The sequence below is a fragment of the Haliaeetus albicilla genome, chromosome 3 (genome assembly GCF_947461875.1).
Source record: "Haliaeetus albicilla chromosome 3, bHalAlb1.1, whole genome shotgun sequence".
NCBI classification, from domain to species: Eukaryota; Metazoa; Chordata; class Aves; order Accipitriformes; family Accipitridae; genus Haliaeetus; species Haliaeetus albicilla.
The window spans coordinates 56501209-56521416 of NC_091485.1; the positions used below are offsets into that span (position 1 = coordinate 56501209).

A 20208-nucleotide genomic window follows, 5' to 3' on the forward strand; every position below is an offset into this window, starting at 1 on the left:
ACTCGAAAGACTTCACAAAATGCTTTTGATTTATTGCTGTATATACCACAGATCCATATCACTTTTTCTTACATTATTTTATTCAAAAACTTGTACGAACCATGAGTTGGCATGTTGTAGAATACTGAAAAGGCATTAATCAACCTAAATAAACAAGTACATAGATCTATCTAGCAACTATGAAGTAGTTAATAAATTTTTAGCAATTTTATTATAGAAAAAAGGTCTAAAAGAGTAGTGCTTAATTATCTGGACTCCTCTGTGCTGGGCTCTCTTTTGATTGTATTAATGAAGCAGCTGGCCCATTGTTTCTCTTTAATTCCTCTATTGTTTTAAGAATATGTCACAGCTCTTTATTCTTTTATCAGGTGCTGTGCAGGAGGATCCACACAATACCTCATATTCCTACTGTATTTGCCAATGCACAAAGAAACCTCCAAAGCATTTTTCAAAGAAGGGGCACACATAATTTATAAGTTCTGTTCCTTGTACCACTCTACTGTCAAAAAATTTCAACAGTATTGGATTTGAATTAATTATAATTTTTTTATTAAACAATGTGTCTACGTATAGATTTATGTACTTTGTTCATGTCAAAAATTAGAGATCTGCCCAGTAACTTGTGCCGCACTGAAATGACATTCATTATGCTGAGTCGTCACAACCCCATGGGTGAGAAGCAGGAGGAACCCAAATATGAAGATCCCATCCTATTGTGATGTGCAAATTCTCCTTAAATGCTTAACCTGTGCAACAAAGGAGGGAAGATAATAAATTAACTCCAACACCCATTACCATTACTAAAAAGCATCATTTCTTACAGATTGGAATATTTCATTGGGAGAGGAAGGTTTAATTCAGTTGACGGTGCCTGGAAGTCACTAAGAGTAACAGTCTGTTGTTTAAATAAATTCTGATAGTCTTTTGACCCTTCTTGCAGAAAGATGTGTGTACAGGAAATGGGCTATTATGTTGTTGCAGCAACACAATCAAATCCAGTAAGCACAGATTTTACTACACGAAAGTAGTACTTCTGAATTAACCGGCACTGAAAATTAGTTTTAATAGAAATTGCCATTGATTTCCTAAATTTCTGTGAAAGATGTATGCCATTTCTGGGTCAAAAAACTAGACTCAAATGGTTCAGCAAGGAAAACTGACTAATGCTAAAGACAGGAAAACTGGGATTGCCTTTGAATATATGTTTGTATTGTCATTATGCTTCTTCATCTGTGAAAACATAGCTGCACTTCCTTCCATGAAACAGCTGTACTCATTGGAAACCTTTTTAGCTATTTGCTTTCTTAAGTCACTTTTCTTAAAAGCAGTGGTATGAATCAAGAGGCTTTATGGTTCCATCCATTTTGAAGCTCTTTTCTCCCAGTGGAGTTAATAGGGGAGTCTGTCCTTAAATATATTTTTTTTCAGACTGTGACCCACAGACCCGAAATGATCACTCCTTAAGGTCTGCAAAAAAATAAGTGGGAAAAAAAAGAAGCCCACCATCAGAAGGCTCACTGTGCTGGTGTCTGTGTCTTCCCTGGAAGTGTTGTAGGGTTTTGAGAATCAGAAAGGGTGAAGGGCCATGGCTTTAGTTAAATCTTCAGAGCAAATTGCTGATTCTAAATAGGATAATAGAGGTTGCTTTGTTTAAAAAAACTCCAAATGTAGAAGGAAAGAATGAAGGGCTGTTTTAAAAAAAAAGCAGGTTTCTCTTGTATTTTAGATGTCTGTCCTACATAAAATAAAGTTTTGTATTAGCATGCATATCTATCACCACAGTACTCCTTCTTCTGAATACAGAAGATAGAGTATTACCACATCTAAATATGATTTAATTGGTTCAATTTACTATATATTTTTTATACTAAGTGTGGTTCCATATCTTGATGAGCCCAGATGTAGTTGCGTTTGTGGTTTACAGCATCCCATTGCTTGCATTTTATTATTTTTACAAAGCAAATGTCTATCAATCATAGAGATAAATTAGAAAAAATTGTGCAAACATGACACATCGCTAAGATTTTTTCCAGCATGCTATGTAATTATTAACCTGATTTTTGCCATTGAAAGAAGCCATGAATTACAGATAGCATGGATGAAGTTAAATGCTTTTATATTAGATACATTTTGCTTATACAGTATTCTATAGGTATGGCCATACAATATAATTGAAGCTTTGTCAGCTCTGTAGCCTAGCAACAGATAATACTGTTAGGTTACTGAATTGCTCCTGGTTGACAAGTAGGGAGTATTTTTGTGTTTATCATGTTTGCTAATGATGGGATCCTTTCCAAAAGGCTTGTCTTAATCTTAATTAGAGTTTATCAGCAGAGGTCTGCATGACATTGTGCAGACACTGATTTCATAAATAATAAAAAGTGCAAGTGAAAAATTTGGCAGGAGAAGAAGATATTTAAGACCACTGATTCTTGTAAGAGCAGCATGAATTTCCAAAATGTAATCAAGTTTGAACTGTGACTCTATTCTTTATTATCGAAACTTGCAGTACACTCCACTGCAGTTTTGACAGCAATTATGAGTATGATTTATAAGCTTCCTGTTAGGAACCAGATCTGTTTGCACAAGAATCTTGATCATAAACATTACAAAGAACAGTAAGTCCACAGTTTTTCAGGGACATCAGGACCTTACTTTTTCCTTTGCATAGAAAGTTGGTTTGTTTTGGTTTGGGTTTGTTTTTTTTTTTTATTTAAGGGTGTTGGGTTTTCTTCAAGCAGCAGAAATATTTGCAGTGAAAGATGCAGACAAAGAAGAGAATCCTGAAATAACCTTTCTATTTGGTGGAAACTCTGAGGGTATCAGATAGCTGCTTCAGTGCCTGATGTCATTTGATAAAGAACTCATGCCAATGCAGTTGGAATGTAATTTTTTGCTCTAGTTTGCACAACATGATATTTTTTAACTTTCCCAACTTTCAATGATTAAGTGAGCATTTCTAATTCCTTGCAATGTGAACTAGAAAAGAGTTCAAATAAATACATAGTGTTTACAGACATTTTTATTCTCTTTTTCCGCTTGATATGTTTGCATTATACATCACATAAATTTCTTTGGTTTAACCATAGATATAAAACAATATATTGTAAGCTCAAGAGGCTTATTTTCAATTTCACAGAGTCAGAACTATACTTGTAGAGAAAACAGCTTTCCAATGTCACAAAAACTTCTGGTATTTCAAAACTTCGCTTCTGCACTGGAACAAGAATACGACTTTTCTTACCCTAACATGTAAAACCAGTAAGACCCTTTTCAGTATAAACGGATGACCGGTGTACTCATTATGGGTGACAAGAAGGCCAGAATCACCAGTGTACCATTGTCTTGCATTCTAACCAAATAATATAACCACAACTTCATTTCTGGTGCACTGTTAGTCACTCATCCCTATTAGAGCTTATCTGGACATTCATCTTTTCTCTTCTGATGACTGCATCTGTCTTAGGACTGAGAAACTTGGCCTGGTAAAGCTTTGTTCGAACCATTTGTCCCCCCATAAGCTTTTTCTGACAAAAGGAGCAGTTGGTTAAAAAATTTCTAGCCAGCTTATTCAGAACTTCATCTCACATAAATAACAGGCCTTTATGTTTCCTTATGAAATCTTCACATGTTTGCAAATATTTGAAGGAAACATCTTCCTATCTCTTTTTCCATTGCCACCGGTACTTGGCAAGCACTTCCTTATTATCCTTTTGAAAATCTGTTGTTAACACTGCCCTTTGCTTTATAAAAAGATGTGCTCCTGAGAAATTACTGTGTATATGTCAGTTGTATCTTAGCTTGTAGAAATGTTTGTGGGAAGCAATAACTTTTTTCCTGTTTTGTAACCACCACCTGTAAGGAAGCCCTGATCCCTGGCAAGGCTAGACAGCATAATAATTCATATAATAGTCATGACTGGAACTTCCTATTAAATGCGGAAGCCTCTGCCAGGTACTCTGTGTGCCATTTCCCTGACCATGCAGTAGAAGGTTCAAGAAGACCTCTCTTCTACTGTTTTCCTGCTGTGCGTGAAGGCCAGGATATTTGCATTCACTGCATTAAGGAGAATAAAGTCGTTTGCATCTTTCAAAACAGCAGCTATTGCCTTACCCTGTGCAAGCAAGCATAGAAGGGGACAAGAGGGGACTGTACTTGTCCTGACCCTGTGGGTGACCATTGCTGCTGAGGTGGTATACTGCATTTCCAGTAGCTGGAAGAATGCATCATTTGGGAGTTCGTCTGGGGATGTAACTTAACACAGTATCGTGTACTGATGAAAACATGGACGCATATGTCATGATCACTTAAATGCCTGATTTTCTATAGAGTGGGATGAAAGAAAACAAAATAACAAGGTAATTCTTGGATCTGAACCCTGCTGGGCTGAAGGTTTGTATTCCAGTGCAGGAGTGGATTAAAATTCTGTAGTTCTGATTTCCTTTAATAAGCCAAGCTAGAGATTGTTGTGCTTCCGAAGCTGTCACACATCCCACTCGGCTGTGCCTGCCGTAGGTGTGACAGCCTCCAGGAGCTGGGTGGAGCAGGAGCAGGCAGCCGAGGTCACTGCTCGCTTCAGCTGTCCCAGTGTAATCTGCTGCTGGACATGAGTCAACACCCTGAGGAGCTCTAACACCAGGAGACTGAGTCAGCCTTTTAGCTGATTCAGACTGATTGCAGCTGGAGACCCAGTAATCGACCACACTTTTTTTTCCCCCAAGGGTACATCATGTCAAGATGTTTGCAGGGATAGAGAAAGTCTCGGATGGTTCTTCTGCAGTGACTCATTTTTATTTTAAGAAATCCAGTGAATAATACAGTCTAGGGAGAGCTCTTATTCTATATTAAAATGTACTAAAACATCTTGGTTGATTATTACACTTTCTGCACATAAATAAAATAGAAGTGCATGTTAATAACAGAAGCCCTGTTCCTCCCAGAAAATGAACTGAGTGGTGTTGGCAGTGAGAGTACCCAGTTTCAGATTCTCAAATTGCAGCGTGTGTATCACATATTTTTATCTACGAGACTAATTAAGTACACTTTAGGAATTTAGCCAGGTTCTCTCTTGAACAGGTTTTATACCAGTTTAAAGGCTTCTGTATATTTACTCCTGATTTATATCAGGCAATAAGTCAGTCTGTGCTCTTCAAATGTTTGAATTCCTGCTTGGGCATTAGGATTCTGCATTTGTAGACATTTATGGCACTATCTTCACATTTCATCTTCTTATTCTCTAGAGGAAATTACTCAGATTTGCACCATTTAATGCTGTAATTTTGGAGGGTAGTAAACCTTAGTATGCTTTGGTCCCATCACAGTAAATTGTTTGTAAACTTTGGAGCTACCTTCAACTGCTGTATTACCAAAGGGTGAATACAAAGACACTTTTCTGCTTTGAAACTTTTACACCACTTTGAGGTCTGGAAGCTTAGCTTTATTTTTCCACTGAAACACATTGTCACTGATGCTGTTTTGTTTGCTCATCTTTGAAAGCTAATAGACTGGTTTAATTAATTGTCCAAGATTTCTCTAAAACAATGTCCTAATTCTTCCATTTAGCTGTGGCATATCATACACTGTTGTTATCTCCTCTACCAGATTTTTGCAACAAGTTGTTTTAAAACTATAATCTCTTTGAGGGGAAAAAAATGAAGTGCAGTTGAAAAGGCAGTTATGCCGAAAGATAAACACAGCAATATTACTTATCAAAACGAGTACAGTTTTTGCTTGCCTAATGAATACAACATATAGCTTTTTCTATATATACAAAACCTGAGGAAAAAAAAGCTTTATAACATACAAAGTATGCAACATTATTTCAGGCATAACTGTATTGGATATGTATCTAGGCCTGAGAGTGTAGATAACACAATATAAGTGCTTTGCCTGTCTAAACATGTTAAATAAATGAGCATTCACTATCGCATTCAAATACATTAGTAGATGTACTCGCATAGTTAATTTTCTTTTTAATGCACTACACGTGACATTTGCAGCACAGAGCTATAGTGTATCTTACTGTTTGATGAAAGTTCTTCCACCTCCCCCCCCTTTTAAACAAACCTTTATTTGAATAAGCCTTTATGAAACAGATCTTTGGCATATCTTCTTTTCAGGAAGTTCAGTCAGTGTAAGCAGAGATAAAGCAGTCATGTTATGAAGAATATTACATAAGGGAAGGTTTTTTAGAGAAAGAGGGTGGCAAACAGAAGGGAGGGGAAGAACGCCCTTAAGAGCAAAACTGATTTCTTTCTTGCAGCTGTTTGGTTTTATTGTGCTGTGATTTGGTATTCAAAATAAAACAAACTTGGAGTTATGAAAAAATATACAGGAAGTTTGGTGAAAAGTAATGATGAGAAAAGTGCCATATAAAATATTTCCACCTGTATCTTGATTTTCATAATGCTGGCCTTCTAGGAGACAAAATGAAAAACTAAAATGAATATTCATGCTCCAACTAGTTAGGAAAAGTATCCCCAAATTGTTGTCCTTATACATTGAAAATTCCTATATTGATAGAAGGGAGACAGTAAAAATTATTTGCCTCTTTACCTTCAACAAGCTATTGAAATTTAAAAAAAGAGTGTGAAGATATGGCACTGATGTTTTAAGTTCTGGAATCTGATATCGTCAATTAAATCTTTCTGCTTTTATGTTTCCTGTAGGAGGGCAGCTTTGGTGTACCACGACCAAGGCCATCTCAGAGGGTGAAGAGCTGATTGCCTTTGTTGTAGATTTTGACTCAAGGCTGCAAGCTGCTAGTCAGATGACTCTCACAGAAGGGATGTATCCTGCACGCCTGCTGGACTCAATACAATTGCTCCCGCAACAAGCTGCCATGGCATCTATTTTGCCTACGGCTATTGTGAATAGTAAGTCATGAATACTATTCTCTGGCGTTTTTTTAAAACAGCAGTACTTTAAGGCATATGTGAAGACCTAATACAGTGCTAGTGAATTCAAGACCACAGAAACCACATGACTTAATACCCACAGCTCGAAGCCTGCTTTTGTTCTGCCATCATTTCAGATGAACTCACAGACATAAAAGGAGGAAGAAGAGCTGTTTGGCGGCTGGGGTCTGCAAGAGCCTCACCCAGAGTATCTGAGCTGCCCTCATGTGGAGGTTCTGTGATCTGCTCCCAGAGGCAATAGGATCAGAAACTTAAAAAAGTAGATAAGACAGGCCTGTTAGCTCACAAAGTCCAGCCTCTCCTGCTCAAGTAAGCTTGTTGCTTACAGCTGCAGCTTCTGGTAATAATTCATGATACTCAATGGAAAGAAAGAACACATCTCTTCAGTGGCTGTTTCAAAATGCAGTGGAGATCATGCCTTATAGAAGCCCTGATTTACTGTAGTATCTCCACTCAGCGTGGCTATCCAAGAATGTTTTTAGGTCCTCTGGCCATCAATAGACCCTATCATGGACAAAATACAGCATGTAATTAAGTGCTGTCTTTAGAGAGGAGGGGCATGAGTACATAAGTCAGTTCCTGAAGTGGGACAATTCAGCTGGAATTAATTTCATTTCTTTAACTTTTTCTTATTACTGCTTTTTACAGCCCTAGTCCCTCATCCTCCTAAGTACTTTTCTAATACGTTAGCTGTTACTATGGTCCTCACCAGTCATCACTTAGACCTATTGCACATCCTTGGTTCTCAGCAATTCGTAAGCCTGTGCATTTAGATCCCATGTTGGAGCACTTCCCTGTGCCTCCCGTGGTTTCTAAGTATTGTAATTAGATATAGTGAACTACTGAACACAGTATTTCAGGTGTGAATACACATTCAAACACATGATCTGCCACTCAGGCTCACACCAAATAACGCTATGTCTTGAACAGTCATACCATCTTCAAGCTCCTCAGACAGGACTAGTTAAAATATCTGTGGTAACACATTTCATTCTGTGTTTTCCTTTTTTTTTTTTTTTTTTTTTAGTAATTGCTTATTTTCTGTGTAAACAATCTTGATAGCTACACATTTATTGTCAGCCTGTTTTAAAAGATAAACCTTAAAATGTCCAAGTCATCCAAGTCCTCCCTTCCAGAGAGTAAGTTGGCAGCAACCTCAAGCCCTTTATCAAAGCACATTCATTTTTACCCCCAGCAGTGGGGCTACTGTGAGCTGACATACCTTTTCACAGAACCAGCAATTAGCACTGTACAGGACCTTTCCAAAAGAAGGTGTCAGAAGCCCCTAAAATGGACCACCAAGTTACCACAGTTAGGGTAGACCAGTGTTTATAGCCAGCAGCTGCAAGGGAGCCACCAGGGAGGGAATTACCTAGCCTAAAGGGCAACGACTCATTCACAGCTTGTTTCAGCTGAGGATGTATTTTTGTGCAAATCTACATGAGGCCAACTCTGGGCTTTGGCAAAGTAGTCAGATTTCTACAGCGTCAGATTTCTGGAAACACCTTTGCTGCAAGCACTGCCTTTTGCAGAGCCCTGGAAAGCCGCACAGGTCATTGCCACTTCTGCTGCTAAGAATCTAACTTTACAGTGTATCAGCTCTTGCTATACAGGCTTAGCAGCAACTTGGAGTAACCTTTGTACCCCTAACTCCAGGAGGTTGCTAAAGTAGCAAGTCTTGCTGTCCAGAACTTTCCACCTCGGTTCTGACTCTGCCTCTCACCAGGCAGGGCTGTTTCAACATTTCATTGTTGAGTTGGTGAAATTCAGTTTCTTCAGTAAAGTCTCGAGCTAGATTGAGTCCAGTAATATGCTGAATGCACCTCTAGATTTGTAGTGAGTCAGGTCCTAACCATTCTTTTGCTAGATCTCTGAAAAAAAATAAGTTTCTAGAAAAATTAAGTGTTGTAGGGGATTTTTTACTGTTTCCTAACATTTTCTACTTGAAAAATCAGAATTTTAATATATCCCTTGCCTCATTCAGCTTGAACTTGAATGTTTCATTTCCTGAATTGATTCATTGAAATATTTGGAAACTATCCATTGAAACAAAGTGAAATATTTTGCTCTTAAAGAATTAAAATATTAACTTCAAGTAGCCTTTATCTATTTTGCATTGCTTTAGGGGAGTAATAGTTTCAGATCCTATCTCTATACATTGTTTTCCCTGGAATTCCATCCTCTCAGTATGTAAAACTTCTCAAATTAATTTCCTCTGCATGGCATGTAACAGGAGTCACATATTCACCATGCATAACTGGAGCTACGGACTGTCCAGGCCATCTAGCCCATAGGAAATAAAGATGGCTGGAAGTCAAATTCGTTAAGTAATCAGAAAGTTAAATTCTGTGATGGAAGGCAGTCAAATGAATTCAAATGACATGTTGCCCATATCAGAATTTCCTATTAATACTTTTGGACTTTCTGTTCTGTGGAAACCTCAACAGTTCAACTTCTAAAAACCATTTGAAGCCAAAAACAAATGCTGAAATGTCAGTTTTCACATGAGATGGACATTTCAAATGATGCAAGCTGTATCAGTAATGTTTTTGTAGTGGTGTATACTGGAATACTAACTGCTCCATTAAATGTTTGTGTCTTAAATTCATGCACAATTATTCAGTGGCAAAGGGAAAAATAGAAACTCATAGTGTTGAAAATATTTTATGCAAATTCACGAGCAGAAAAATAGACAAGCATTAGCAATGCAGTCAGAGAAGCAAACTCAGCAATGTAAATTTTGGCTGCATTTGTAGATATTTAACAAATAAAAGACTCATCCATTTCAATGGGTTGGAGTCTTCAATTTTGTTCACCCAAGGGATTGGAACAGTCCTATACACAGTATTTGTAATTAAACATAAATTGTCATGAAAGATAATGAATTACATCATCAGCTACACATGCAGTTATTTTCAGAGCAGCCAACCATTCTTCAAGACTAAGTTAATTACAATCACTAGCAGCTTTTTGCATTCTGAAGTCAGTGGGAGTTTTGATGTTGACCAAGATGTGTTTTGGTGTTGACTGCAATTGCCCATTCTCTGATCCTGAGGTCAGCTGGGACAGTCTGGCTGCACTCATAATTTTATCCTCTCTTAGTCTCAAAAACAGGTGAGAAGTGTCCAAACCAGTTTCAGGGAATGATCCTAGGCCCATGGTAACTCCTGAACTGTATGCAGTAATGGGGAAGGTGTTAATTGACTTAAGCTAAAAGTGTGGAAGGGACCATTCTCATGATTTAGCATTATAAACAAGAAGTTCCAGTGCTCTAGTCTGGACCTTGTTGCTGTTTAATTTACTGGTGTAAATGTACCGTAAAGGGCTGGGATTTTTTCCTTGTTCTTACTGATAGAATGGCAAGTTCAGCTTTCAGAAAGATCAAACAGGTCTTTGGTCCAAGACAGATTTGCAACATGCACTGTGTAGGTATCCTTCTGATGGGATATTAAGAACCAAATATGTCTGCTTTGTGTAAATACACAGTATTCATTATTACTCTTCATGTGAGTAAAGTATATAGCCTTCAGTACACAATCAAATTATCTACTCCCTCTGCTGCTGGGAAGCACTCTGTGCAACCTCTGCATTGCCTTCCCCTCAGAGCGGGTGCTGACACTTTGGGATAGAAGACAATGAAAAATTGCATTATTCTTAGCAAATATCCCTTTTGCATAGTGAAAAGTGGAACAGTAACAATTTAACAAAAACAAGAGGACAAAAGTACATCAGAAATTTTAACTTCTAGTATTAATAACAACAGGAACGCAGGAAATAAACATGCTGCTTAGTATAATATTACATTCAACACTGTAGGATCTTAAGGAAACATAATCCAGCGTGGCTTCCTGGATATCAGAGCAACAGGATTTTACAGTAATAACTGCATAAGCATTCTGAAAATATACATTCTTCAGAATGATCTGCAATTAGCACTCAAAAATTCCAAGGCCCAATGCTGGAAAGACTTCTGCACACAGAGAAAAAAAAAACACAATTGAAAGATGTCACCTATTGAGTAGTGATTTACTGGAAATACAGCTTAGTTCTTGACTTAGTACTGCATATTCAGAACAAACAATTAATTTACTTTCATTTTTTAAATAATTACATGCCAAAAACTTGTAGCTGTTTTTTCTAGTAACTTTATAATATCTCCTTGAAAGAAACAACTGTCTCCCACGTTCGGTCTCTCACCTGCAAGTGACATTTTAATAAACCCATGGCTCTCTTTTCAGTATTTTATTAAATAAGCATGCGTTTAATGGGGAAGTGAGGGGAATTAATCCAGCTGTGTTAATTGGTTGACACTGAGTGCACCGTGGCTAACCTGCACCTGGTTATATTTGCTTGTAGAGGACATATTCCCTTGCAAATCCTGTGGCATTTGGTATCGAAGTGAGCGGAACCTGCAGGCCCATCTCATGTATTACTGCAGTGGGAGGCAAAGAGAGGGGCCTCAGCTGTCAGAGGAGAATGAAGATAGTTCTCAGCAGATATCCAGTGTCTGCCCCTTTCCGCAGTGCACCAAAAGTTTTTCTAATGCAAGAGCTCTGGAAATGCATCTAAATTCTCACAGTGGTAAGTACCATGTATTTTCCTGTATCATCTTCTAGATTTAGCTATTTGAAGAATTATTCACTATAGACATTCACTGGATCAATGACTCTCCAAATACATGCAAGCATTGGGTGTAGATACTACCAAAATGTCAACAGTTTCTGACCTGTGTTCTACACCAAGCACCTCTCCCAGGTAACCAGTGTCATTTCTTTTATCTACTGATGCTCATTTGAATGCTGTCTCTCTCTTAATAAGTGTATACACACATACATGCAGCATTTCTTTACTGGTGAAGGTACACTCAGGAATCCAGACACAGTTAGACTGCTGCTGCTTGGTCTCTGAGAAATTCAATCAATTACTTCAGGATTCTATCCAACAAACGTGAGTCTGCTAGACTACAATCTCTACCTACCCTGTTTTGATGCTCATCAGAGAAATACACACCACCAGAGAGCAAGTTCTTCTGAAATAAGATCTTGGGGTCCTAGAGTAGGCTTCTTAGGCAGGAGGCTTTAAGGACCAGGCTCCAGAACTCTGTGTGCTTTTCCCAGGACACCTGTTTCATATAAACTTCTTGTTGCATAACAATATTCTTTTCCCTCCTTATAAATATAAAGTGGGGATAGTATTTTCTTTGTCCATGTTGTTTAAATTATAACACTAGATATACAGAAAGTGGGATTACAAAATTCTTGAGATTAAAAATTGAACTCAGCAGGAATCTTATCTCCCTCCCTGAAGGTCCTTTGAGTGTGCTGTTTGAATTTGTTTTGAATTAGGGCTGGAAACACAAAGTTTGAGTTTGCAGAACATTCTGTATTGGAGTTTTCAGTAGCAGAGAAAACCTAGAAATAAGAAAGACCACAGTGTCAGATTATGGCTGTGTTGGCTGTCTGGTGTACAGAGCTGTGTCTGGAAAGAGGCAAGGGCCCTGCAGGAGTTCCTGATCCTCCTGTTAAATGGATGGAGTCTAAAGGACACTACTGTGTGCTTTATTCAGAGAAGAAAGCCTTATTCAGCTGCAGTGTAAAAACTCCTGGAGGAGTGGGAATCTACTCTGCGGACTTGGTGAAATGAAAAATGTTCCTCTGATACTTGGGCAGCAATTACAAATTTAGAAAACATCATGTTGCCTTGGAGGAGTTTGGTACCTCCCAGAACAGGACTAGAAGAGTGCTGAGTGAGAAACTTCTGTATGTAGAGAACACAGACAACACTTAGCCATTCATTCAGAGGTCAGATCTTTTTGTGCTTCCAGATCTTAACTTTGAATATCAGGCTATTGCCGTTTTCTGTCTCTTGCCTAGCAAATATTTCACTGTTCAGTGAACCAGCGAACAGTAGGAACAGCTTCAACAAGAGCAGGCGAGTGCAGCCCAGCATGTCTTACAGCCTAGTAATTAAAACCAGGTACTCTTGGAAGATAACAAATTCATTTCTCCCCAAGCAGAGGAAAATTCTGAAATCTTAGCCGTTGTGTAAAAGGGTTGCTTCAGCTCTTTGCATTTAGTGACATACCGTTGGCTTAGGTGTTGAGAGGGTTTTGAGCCATGAGCTGTGAGTGACCGTGTCTTCTTGCAATCTAGAGATAAGCATCTGTATTCCTTGAAAGACATAGGTCTGAGATCCTCCTGAATTTCCAGTAAGAACCTTTAGGTATTTCTCAGATCAGCAGCTAAAAGTCAGGCCTTCCCCTTCTTTTTAGTCATAAACCAGTCAGTTCAATCATTCTTGCTCTCTTTCAGATCCTGTCCATCTTTATTTTTCTATACAGAGTCTCACAAGTTGTAACAGCTTCTGCAGTAGGAATGAAGCATTCCTCTTCCAAATGCCCTGTAAGCTAGTGCTCTGTTTGCTTCAGCTTCTGTTACCGTTCCCGCTGGGGGCTGTAACAGACCCACATCACTGGAGCGTGGAGGCCCGACTGAAATGCAGTCCATAGAGACACTCCACTATGACTGTATCCCATGATGTGGAATCGTATGAAACACCGTCTCATGGCAGTGGAGGAGCTAAAGCTTCAGATGGCCTCCTAGTGAAAAAGTGCCTGACAAGGAACAAGCACTGATTAAAGTGCTGTGTGTCTCCTCGGCTCCCTTCTGGCCTCTGAGGCCAAGAGAAGTTCAAATTCAAATGTCACTCACAACTGTGGGAGTCAGTGATGCTAGGGAAGAAGTGAGGACCTCCAGGTACAATCGAATTACTTCCCACAGGTTGAGCCACAATATTCTTACAGCTTTATATTGTCCAACTACCATGAACCTAGTTTACTTGACCAAGGTATGGTGTATGTCTGTGTGTGTGTAGACAGAACAAATGCCCATTTTAGATTCCGGATATCATCCCTACCAATATTTTTTCATTTTTTATTGTCTAACAGGTAATCAGAATCTGTGTTGTTGCAGTAGAAAAATTTGGTCTTGTCTATTTTTAAAGCATTTTCAGTTTCAAAATACTGTGAAACGTGGGCGTTTTGTTTCAGCAGTGATTGTAAGATGGCTTTGAATATACTGTTCTTGATAGGGCAAGCTGTAGTGATTTCATGAGGAAAAGGTGTTGTATTACAGCAGTAGTTGCCTACGGCCATTATATATGGAAGATAAAATGTTGGTGAAGCCGTGTCTTACCCCTCCTCGTTTCTTCACAATGCACACAACTCATCAGTCCTTTTTGACGAGGATAGATCTGCCTCCTGTTCCCAGACTACAGCCAACTCATGCAGGCAAAAAGCTGAGCATCAATGATGCTCAAAATGCTACTTCTGCTCTGTCTGTGCCTTTCAGGCACTGAGAGCTGTACCTCAAGCCATATCATAACCTTGAGCCTCTTGTCCTTGATGAGCTTTCTGTGCATTCAAAATTTCCAGTGATTGTGTATGGGGAACATTATGTCTCCTTTAGTTAAAACTGTAATTTCTAAGACCTTTTCATTTAGAGTAAGTCTAGGCTATTTTTATCCTTTCTCTTGTTCTTTCTTTCCCTTCATCGCTGCTGAATGCATGCAGATACTAAGGCTCTCCGAAGCAGAGCAGAAGTCTGGGAATATCCTCTAGCAGTTCAAGGAAAGAAATTCTGACCCAATTCAAGTATTTTCAGGGTGACTAATACCATCCCATCAGAAGAAAATTAGTTGTTGTCACTGTGTTTGTACCTTCTGTGCAACTGATCTTCCAGTATACTTCATGAAGGGCAAAATGATCACTTTATTTTGTATTTTACTTGTCTTTTCTGTAGGAGTGAAAATGGAAGAATTTCTCCCGCCCGGTGCTAGTCTGAAATGCACAGTTTGTACTTACACTGCAGACTCAGTGATTAACTTTCATCAGCACCTGTTCTCGCATCTTACTCAAGCTGCCTTTAGATGCAATCACTGCCATTTTGGCTTCCAAACTCAGAGGGAGCTACTGCAGCACCAAGAGTTACATGTCTCTGGCAACAAAATTCAGAGAGAAAGTGACATTGAACACTCTCCAAGTGGAAACGAAGAAGGTTTACAGCCAGCAACGGACCTGTTGAGCAGAAATGATATTCCCCAGAGCCAAAAGACCATGCAGACTAAAGATGCAAGTTCTGATACAGAGCTTGATAAATGTGAAAAAAAGGCTCCACTTTTCCTTCCAAACCAGAGGCCAGAAACCCAGCCTGCAACAAATAAGCAGAGTTTTTCATACACTAAAATAAAATCTGAACCATCCAGTCCAAGACTTGCTTCATCACCAGTTCAGCCTAATATTGGTCCTTCTTTCCCAATGGGACCTTTTCTTTCCCAGTTTGCTTTTCCCCAAGACATCACTGTGGTTCCTCAGGCTTCAGAGATATTAGCCAAAATGTCTGAACTGGTCCATCGAAGACTGAGGCATGGAAGTAGCAATTATCCTCCTGTAATTTACAGTCCTTTGATGCCCAAAGGGGCTACATGTTTTGAGTGTAACATAACATTCAATAATTTGGACAACTACTTGGTACACAAAAAGCATTACTGCAGCAGCCGATGGCAGCAGATGGCAAAGTCACCAGATTTTTCCAGTGTTCCAGAAAAAATGCCAGAAGCTGTGAGTCCCAGTAACGGTCAAAGCTCAATAAACATCCTGAATGCAGCTCCTCACACATCAGATCCAGAGAATCAGCTTCTGCAGACGTCTTGCATAAACTCTTCCAATGTTTTAGATTTGATCGGGCCAAACAATAAAAGTCATGAAAAAGACTTTACAGCACAATCTAAGAAGTTGTCATCTGCAAGCAACGGCGATGAGAAGATAAACGGAAAACCTTCTGATGTGAAGAATCCCAATGCTCCTTTAGTAGAAGGGGAGAGTGATCCTAACAAGACCACGTGTGAAGCTTGTAATATTACTTTCAGCAGACATGAAACGTACATGGTCCACAAGCAGTATTACTGTGCCACTCGCCATGATCCCCCACTGAAGAGGTCCGCTTCCAACAAAGTGCCTGCCATGCAGAGAACAATGCGTACCCGGAAGCGAAGGAAGATGTATGAGATGTGCCTACCAGAGCAAGAGCAGAGGCCACCACTAGTTCAACAGCGATTTCTAGAAGTGGCTAATCTTGGCAATCCTTGTACATCTACTCAAGAGTCAACAGAGGGCCTTGGAGAATGTTACCATCCACGATGTGATATCTTTCCAGGAATAGTCTCGAAGCATCTGGAAACATCACTCTCTATTAACAAGTGCGTTCCAGTTTCAAAGTGTGATACTCCCCACTCCACTGTGTCTTGCTTGGAGATGGATGTGCCAATAGATCTCAGTAAAAAATGCTTACCCCCGTCAGAGAGGACATCCACTTCTCCCAAAAGGCTGCTGGACTACCATGAGTGCACAGTATGCAAGATCAGTTTTAACAAGGTAGAGAACTACCTGGCTCACAAGCAGAATTTTTGCCCTGTCACTGCCCATCAGCGTAATGACCTGGGACAACTCGACAATAAGGTGTTTCAAAACCCAGAAAGTGAAAGAAACAGCCCAGATGTCAGTTACGAAAGAAGCATAATCAAATGTGAGAAAAACGGAAACTCAAAACAGTCCTCTCCTAATGGAAACTTATTTTCCACACACTTAGCAACACTTCAAGGACTAAAAGTCTTTAGTGAAGCAGCCCAGCTTATTGCTACAAAAGAAGAAAACAAACATTTGTTTCTTCCACAATGCCTTTACCCTGGAGCAATAAAGAAAGCTAAAGGAGCAGATCAGCTGTCTCCATATTATGGAATAAAGCCAAGTGATTACATTTCTGGTTCTCTCGTCATTCATAATACTGATTTAGATCAAAGCACAAATACAGAAAGTGAATCTCCTAAAGGCCAGGCGCCTTCAAATGGATGTGCTGTGCAGAAGAAAGAGTCTCTTCCGCTATTGCCGAAAAACCGAGGCATGGTAATAGTTAATGGGGGACTAAAACAGGAGGAAAGACCTGCCACAAACCCACAGCAAGAGAACATTTCCCAGAATCCTCCACATGAAGATGGGCACAAGTCTCCTTCTTGGATCTCTGAGAATCCCTTAACTGCCAATGAAAATGTCTCTCCAGCAATTCCTACAGCAGAGGAACAGTTGTCTAGTATAGCTAAAGGCGTGAATGGTTCTACCCAGGCCCCAACCAGTGGAAAGTATTGCCGACTGTGTGACATCCAGTTCAACAATCTTTCAAACTTTATAACTCATAAGAAGTTTTATTGCTCGTCACATGCAGCAGAACATGTCAAATGAAACAATCGGTCACCTTTGGTACCTGTGTTTAGCATATTGTTCCATACAGTCTAAAGAAAGCTGTTTGAATTACATCTGGACAATCAGGAGATTTCACTATTGCTGAGTTGAAGACTTAAAGGTGTAATTTCATTACAGTCCATTAGTAAAGTGTATTATTGGTGCCATTTTCAAAAATATTAATTTATTTTACCAGCAGTATTCATAGCTGTAGTTATGTTATTTTTTATTTAAAAACTTTATATTAAAGTCATTTGTAATGTTATTGTATAGTTATTGTGTAGCACATATGGTTTGCACTGTATAGTAGATTTTAAAGAAAATAGTCGCAAACAATACAGAAAAGCATTTTAGAAATAGCTTCAAAAGCACTTGTGTATCCTGATTTTTTTTCTTATATGCTGTTGCAGATATATGTATATGCTAAAATATAACTTGCAAAGAAGTTTCAACTATGCTGTAAAGTTCGCCTTAAAATTTCAATTTTTTGAACAATTGGGCTCAGTTTGCACTTTATATTTTAGCAGATACAGTACCTTAGTCATTAGGCTTTGCATTTGTATGTAGCAGTATGTTTCTGTCCACTTTCTTAATCTGAAACGTACGTTAAATGAAGATGGCAATTTTTTTCTTGTATAGTACTTGTATTTTCTTTCGCTGATGCATCTCTGTCTCAATTTTTAAACCTTTGCTGTTAAATGCAATACTTTATAAAGAATGAACAAAATTACTGGAAGCAGTATTGTAAGTAATGAGGTCATATCAATCAGTTTTATCTTTTGAAAGGCACAGTCTAAAACAAAACCCTAAACTCAATGCTGCAATTATGAATCTAATTCATATATAAGATATATTTAAATATAAGAGTAGCAATACTGCAACTGGTGATCACAAAGATAATGTTCTACTTCTGATAGAAATAATTTCTCAACAAATGTTGTTACTATGCATGTATATGGATGGAATAAAATTCCAGATCATTGGAGAAGTTTGGCGGTAATTTCTTTAAATTTATTTTATTTTGTTTTCAAGGAGGATTTAGAGCTCGCAAACTGTAAAGAAGCTCTTAAGAACAGGTTAACATTGCCCCTTCTTCAATGGAAGCAAAGTGTTCAAAGAGAAAATGAGTAGAAAGGATGCCTCCACTCTGAGGGAGTCCTTGCTGACAGGTCACTAGTTCAGCTAAGTCTAAGACAACCTAGTGAACTAAAACTTAAAATGTGAAAGTCTGAAACCAGGATGGTTGTTCTCTTTACTGCAGCTAAGGAGGACATGCTTCCCTGACAGTACCTCCATATGTCAAAATCAGTGGAACAATCTGCTTCATAACACCTCTGGTATGATTCTTTATGTGTTCAGTGGTCTTACATGAAAAACAATAGCATTCATTTAAATAGCAGTTTGCTCCACTAATTCAATATAGAAATACTATTCAATAATTTATGTTATATTAAAATCTGAACTAATGCATAGTTAATACCCTTCACTTGCAGTTGTTCAGTCTCCTGTACACTGTTTTCATAAAAAAATTGATATTGTAAAACTGACCTTTTGATGCATTTTTAATCCTACAAATTTGAAAGAAAAACCATGACCTAAATAGTCACATAAAAGTTGTATTTAATTTAGTTCCTATATGCAATACCACTGACTTTCAGCAACCCCATCCCTGTGTACTTTCGAACTGAATTTGTCCTTTTTTTATTTGTAAGTGTAGGTACATGTGATCCAGTAGCAAAAATAATAAACACTTCAAAAACTATTATTAACAACTCTGGTGGTTAGCTGGGCTTGAAATACAGAACAAGAGTGCTTAAAATTGTACTAAATCTCACTCTCAACAAAGATAACAGGTGTATACATTAATTTCAGTAGGGCCAAAATTGGTCCTATAGCAAATACTTTGGGTAATAGGACTTGTGAAGGAGAAAAAGCATAAGAAACACAGGGAGAACAAAACAGACAAATCATTCATGATTATCAATTAAACATTTATTAGAAAACACCACACCAATGTATCTAAGACTCCACAATATTTGAGATAGATGTTATATTTTGACCTTTTTGCTGGCAAACGTTATTTTGAAGATTATCCATCATACAAAATTGTTTTAAAGAACTAAGTGATTACATCTGGATTGAAATAAGCTAATTCTGAAAGATCTACATGCATAGACGAAAACTTTTAGGTGAAGTTGGTCAGAAAGCCACAGGTGGTGTAATTTACAATTGCTGAGCTCTAGGGGTGTGTTTAGACCGTGAGAAAGTAAAGGAGAATATCAGGGTTAAAGGGACTACCTAGCTGAAAAGTGGTGCCGAAAGGGAAAAGCCTTATCACAAAACATTTCTGATCTGGAAATGCTGAGGGTACCTGATATATTCCAGAGGTAAATTAAAGCCTGCCATGCTGCATTATATTCTTCCCAGTGGCTAGTCCAATTGCTTTCACACGACAGAATATACCTGGTAGCGTTTTCTCTTTATAAATCACCTATTTGGTTGAGCAGTCCCATTTGTACAAGTTCAAAACAAGCACAACCTGTTCGTCTGTCGGTACAGAGTTACTCAATTTTATACACATTTTACACATTTTACTCACTTCACTGGAGCACCTAGCAGGTCTGACACATGCTAAATCCCAAAGTTATACCATCATACTCTCTGAAAGTAAAACTTTACCCTAGCTAGACGGGTAGCAAATATAGATTACTGACATTTGATTTCTTACACCTTTGTTAAAAATAGAAAGCATTTAATAAAGATAGCTGCTCACATAGCTGGGCTCAGGAACCATGTTTTTCCATAACTTTACACACTATTTTCCATTTCTTCACTTTCTTTATTGCACCGATTTTTTAATTTGCTCATTTGAAATAAGAACATAAACATTTTGGCCAGCCAGAAATCTCCCTCCTGTCTCTTAAACCAGTTTGCACAATACTGGCCTAATCCCAGCTGGGGGCTTTAAGCACATCTATGTTTAAGTCATAAGTATTGTTT

The 20208-nt window shown here is 38.4% G+C and overlaps 1 protein-coding gene across 2 annotated transcripts in view; it reads left to right on the forward strand.

Moving 5' to 3' along the window:
- Positions 1–18196, forward strand: part of ZFPM2 (zinc finger protein, FOG family member 2) — a 322662-nt gene extending 304466 nt beyond the window's left edge. For both annotated transcript variants that reach the window (XM_069779886.1, XM_069779887.1), the window contains 3 exons: positions 6669–6875; positions 11274–11498; positions 14717–18196. In XM_069779886.1, coding sequence (XP_069635987.1) covers positions 6669–6875; positions 11274–11498; positions 14717–17208 — 2924 coding nt within the window. In that variant the 3' untranslated portion in view covers positions 17209–18196. The remainder of the gene's footprint in view (positions 1–6668; positions 6876–11273; positions 11499–14716) is intronic.
- Positions 18197–20208: the final 2012 nt, after the last annotated feature.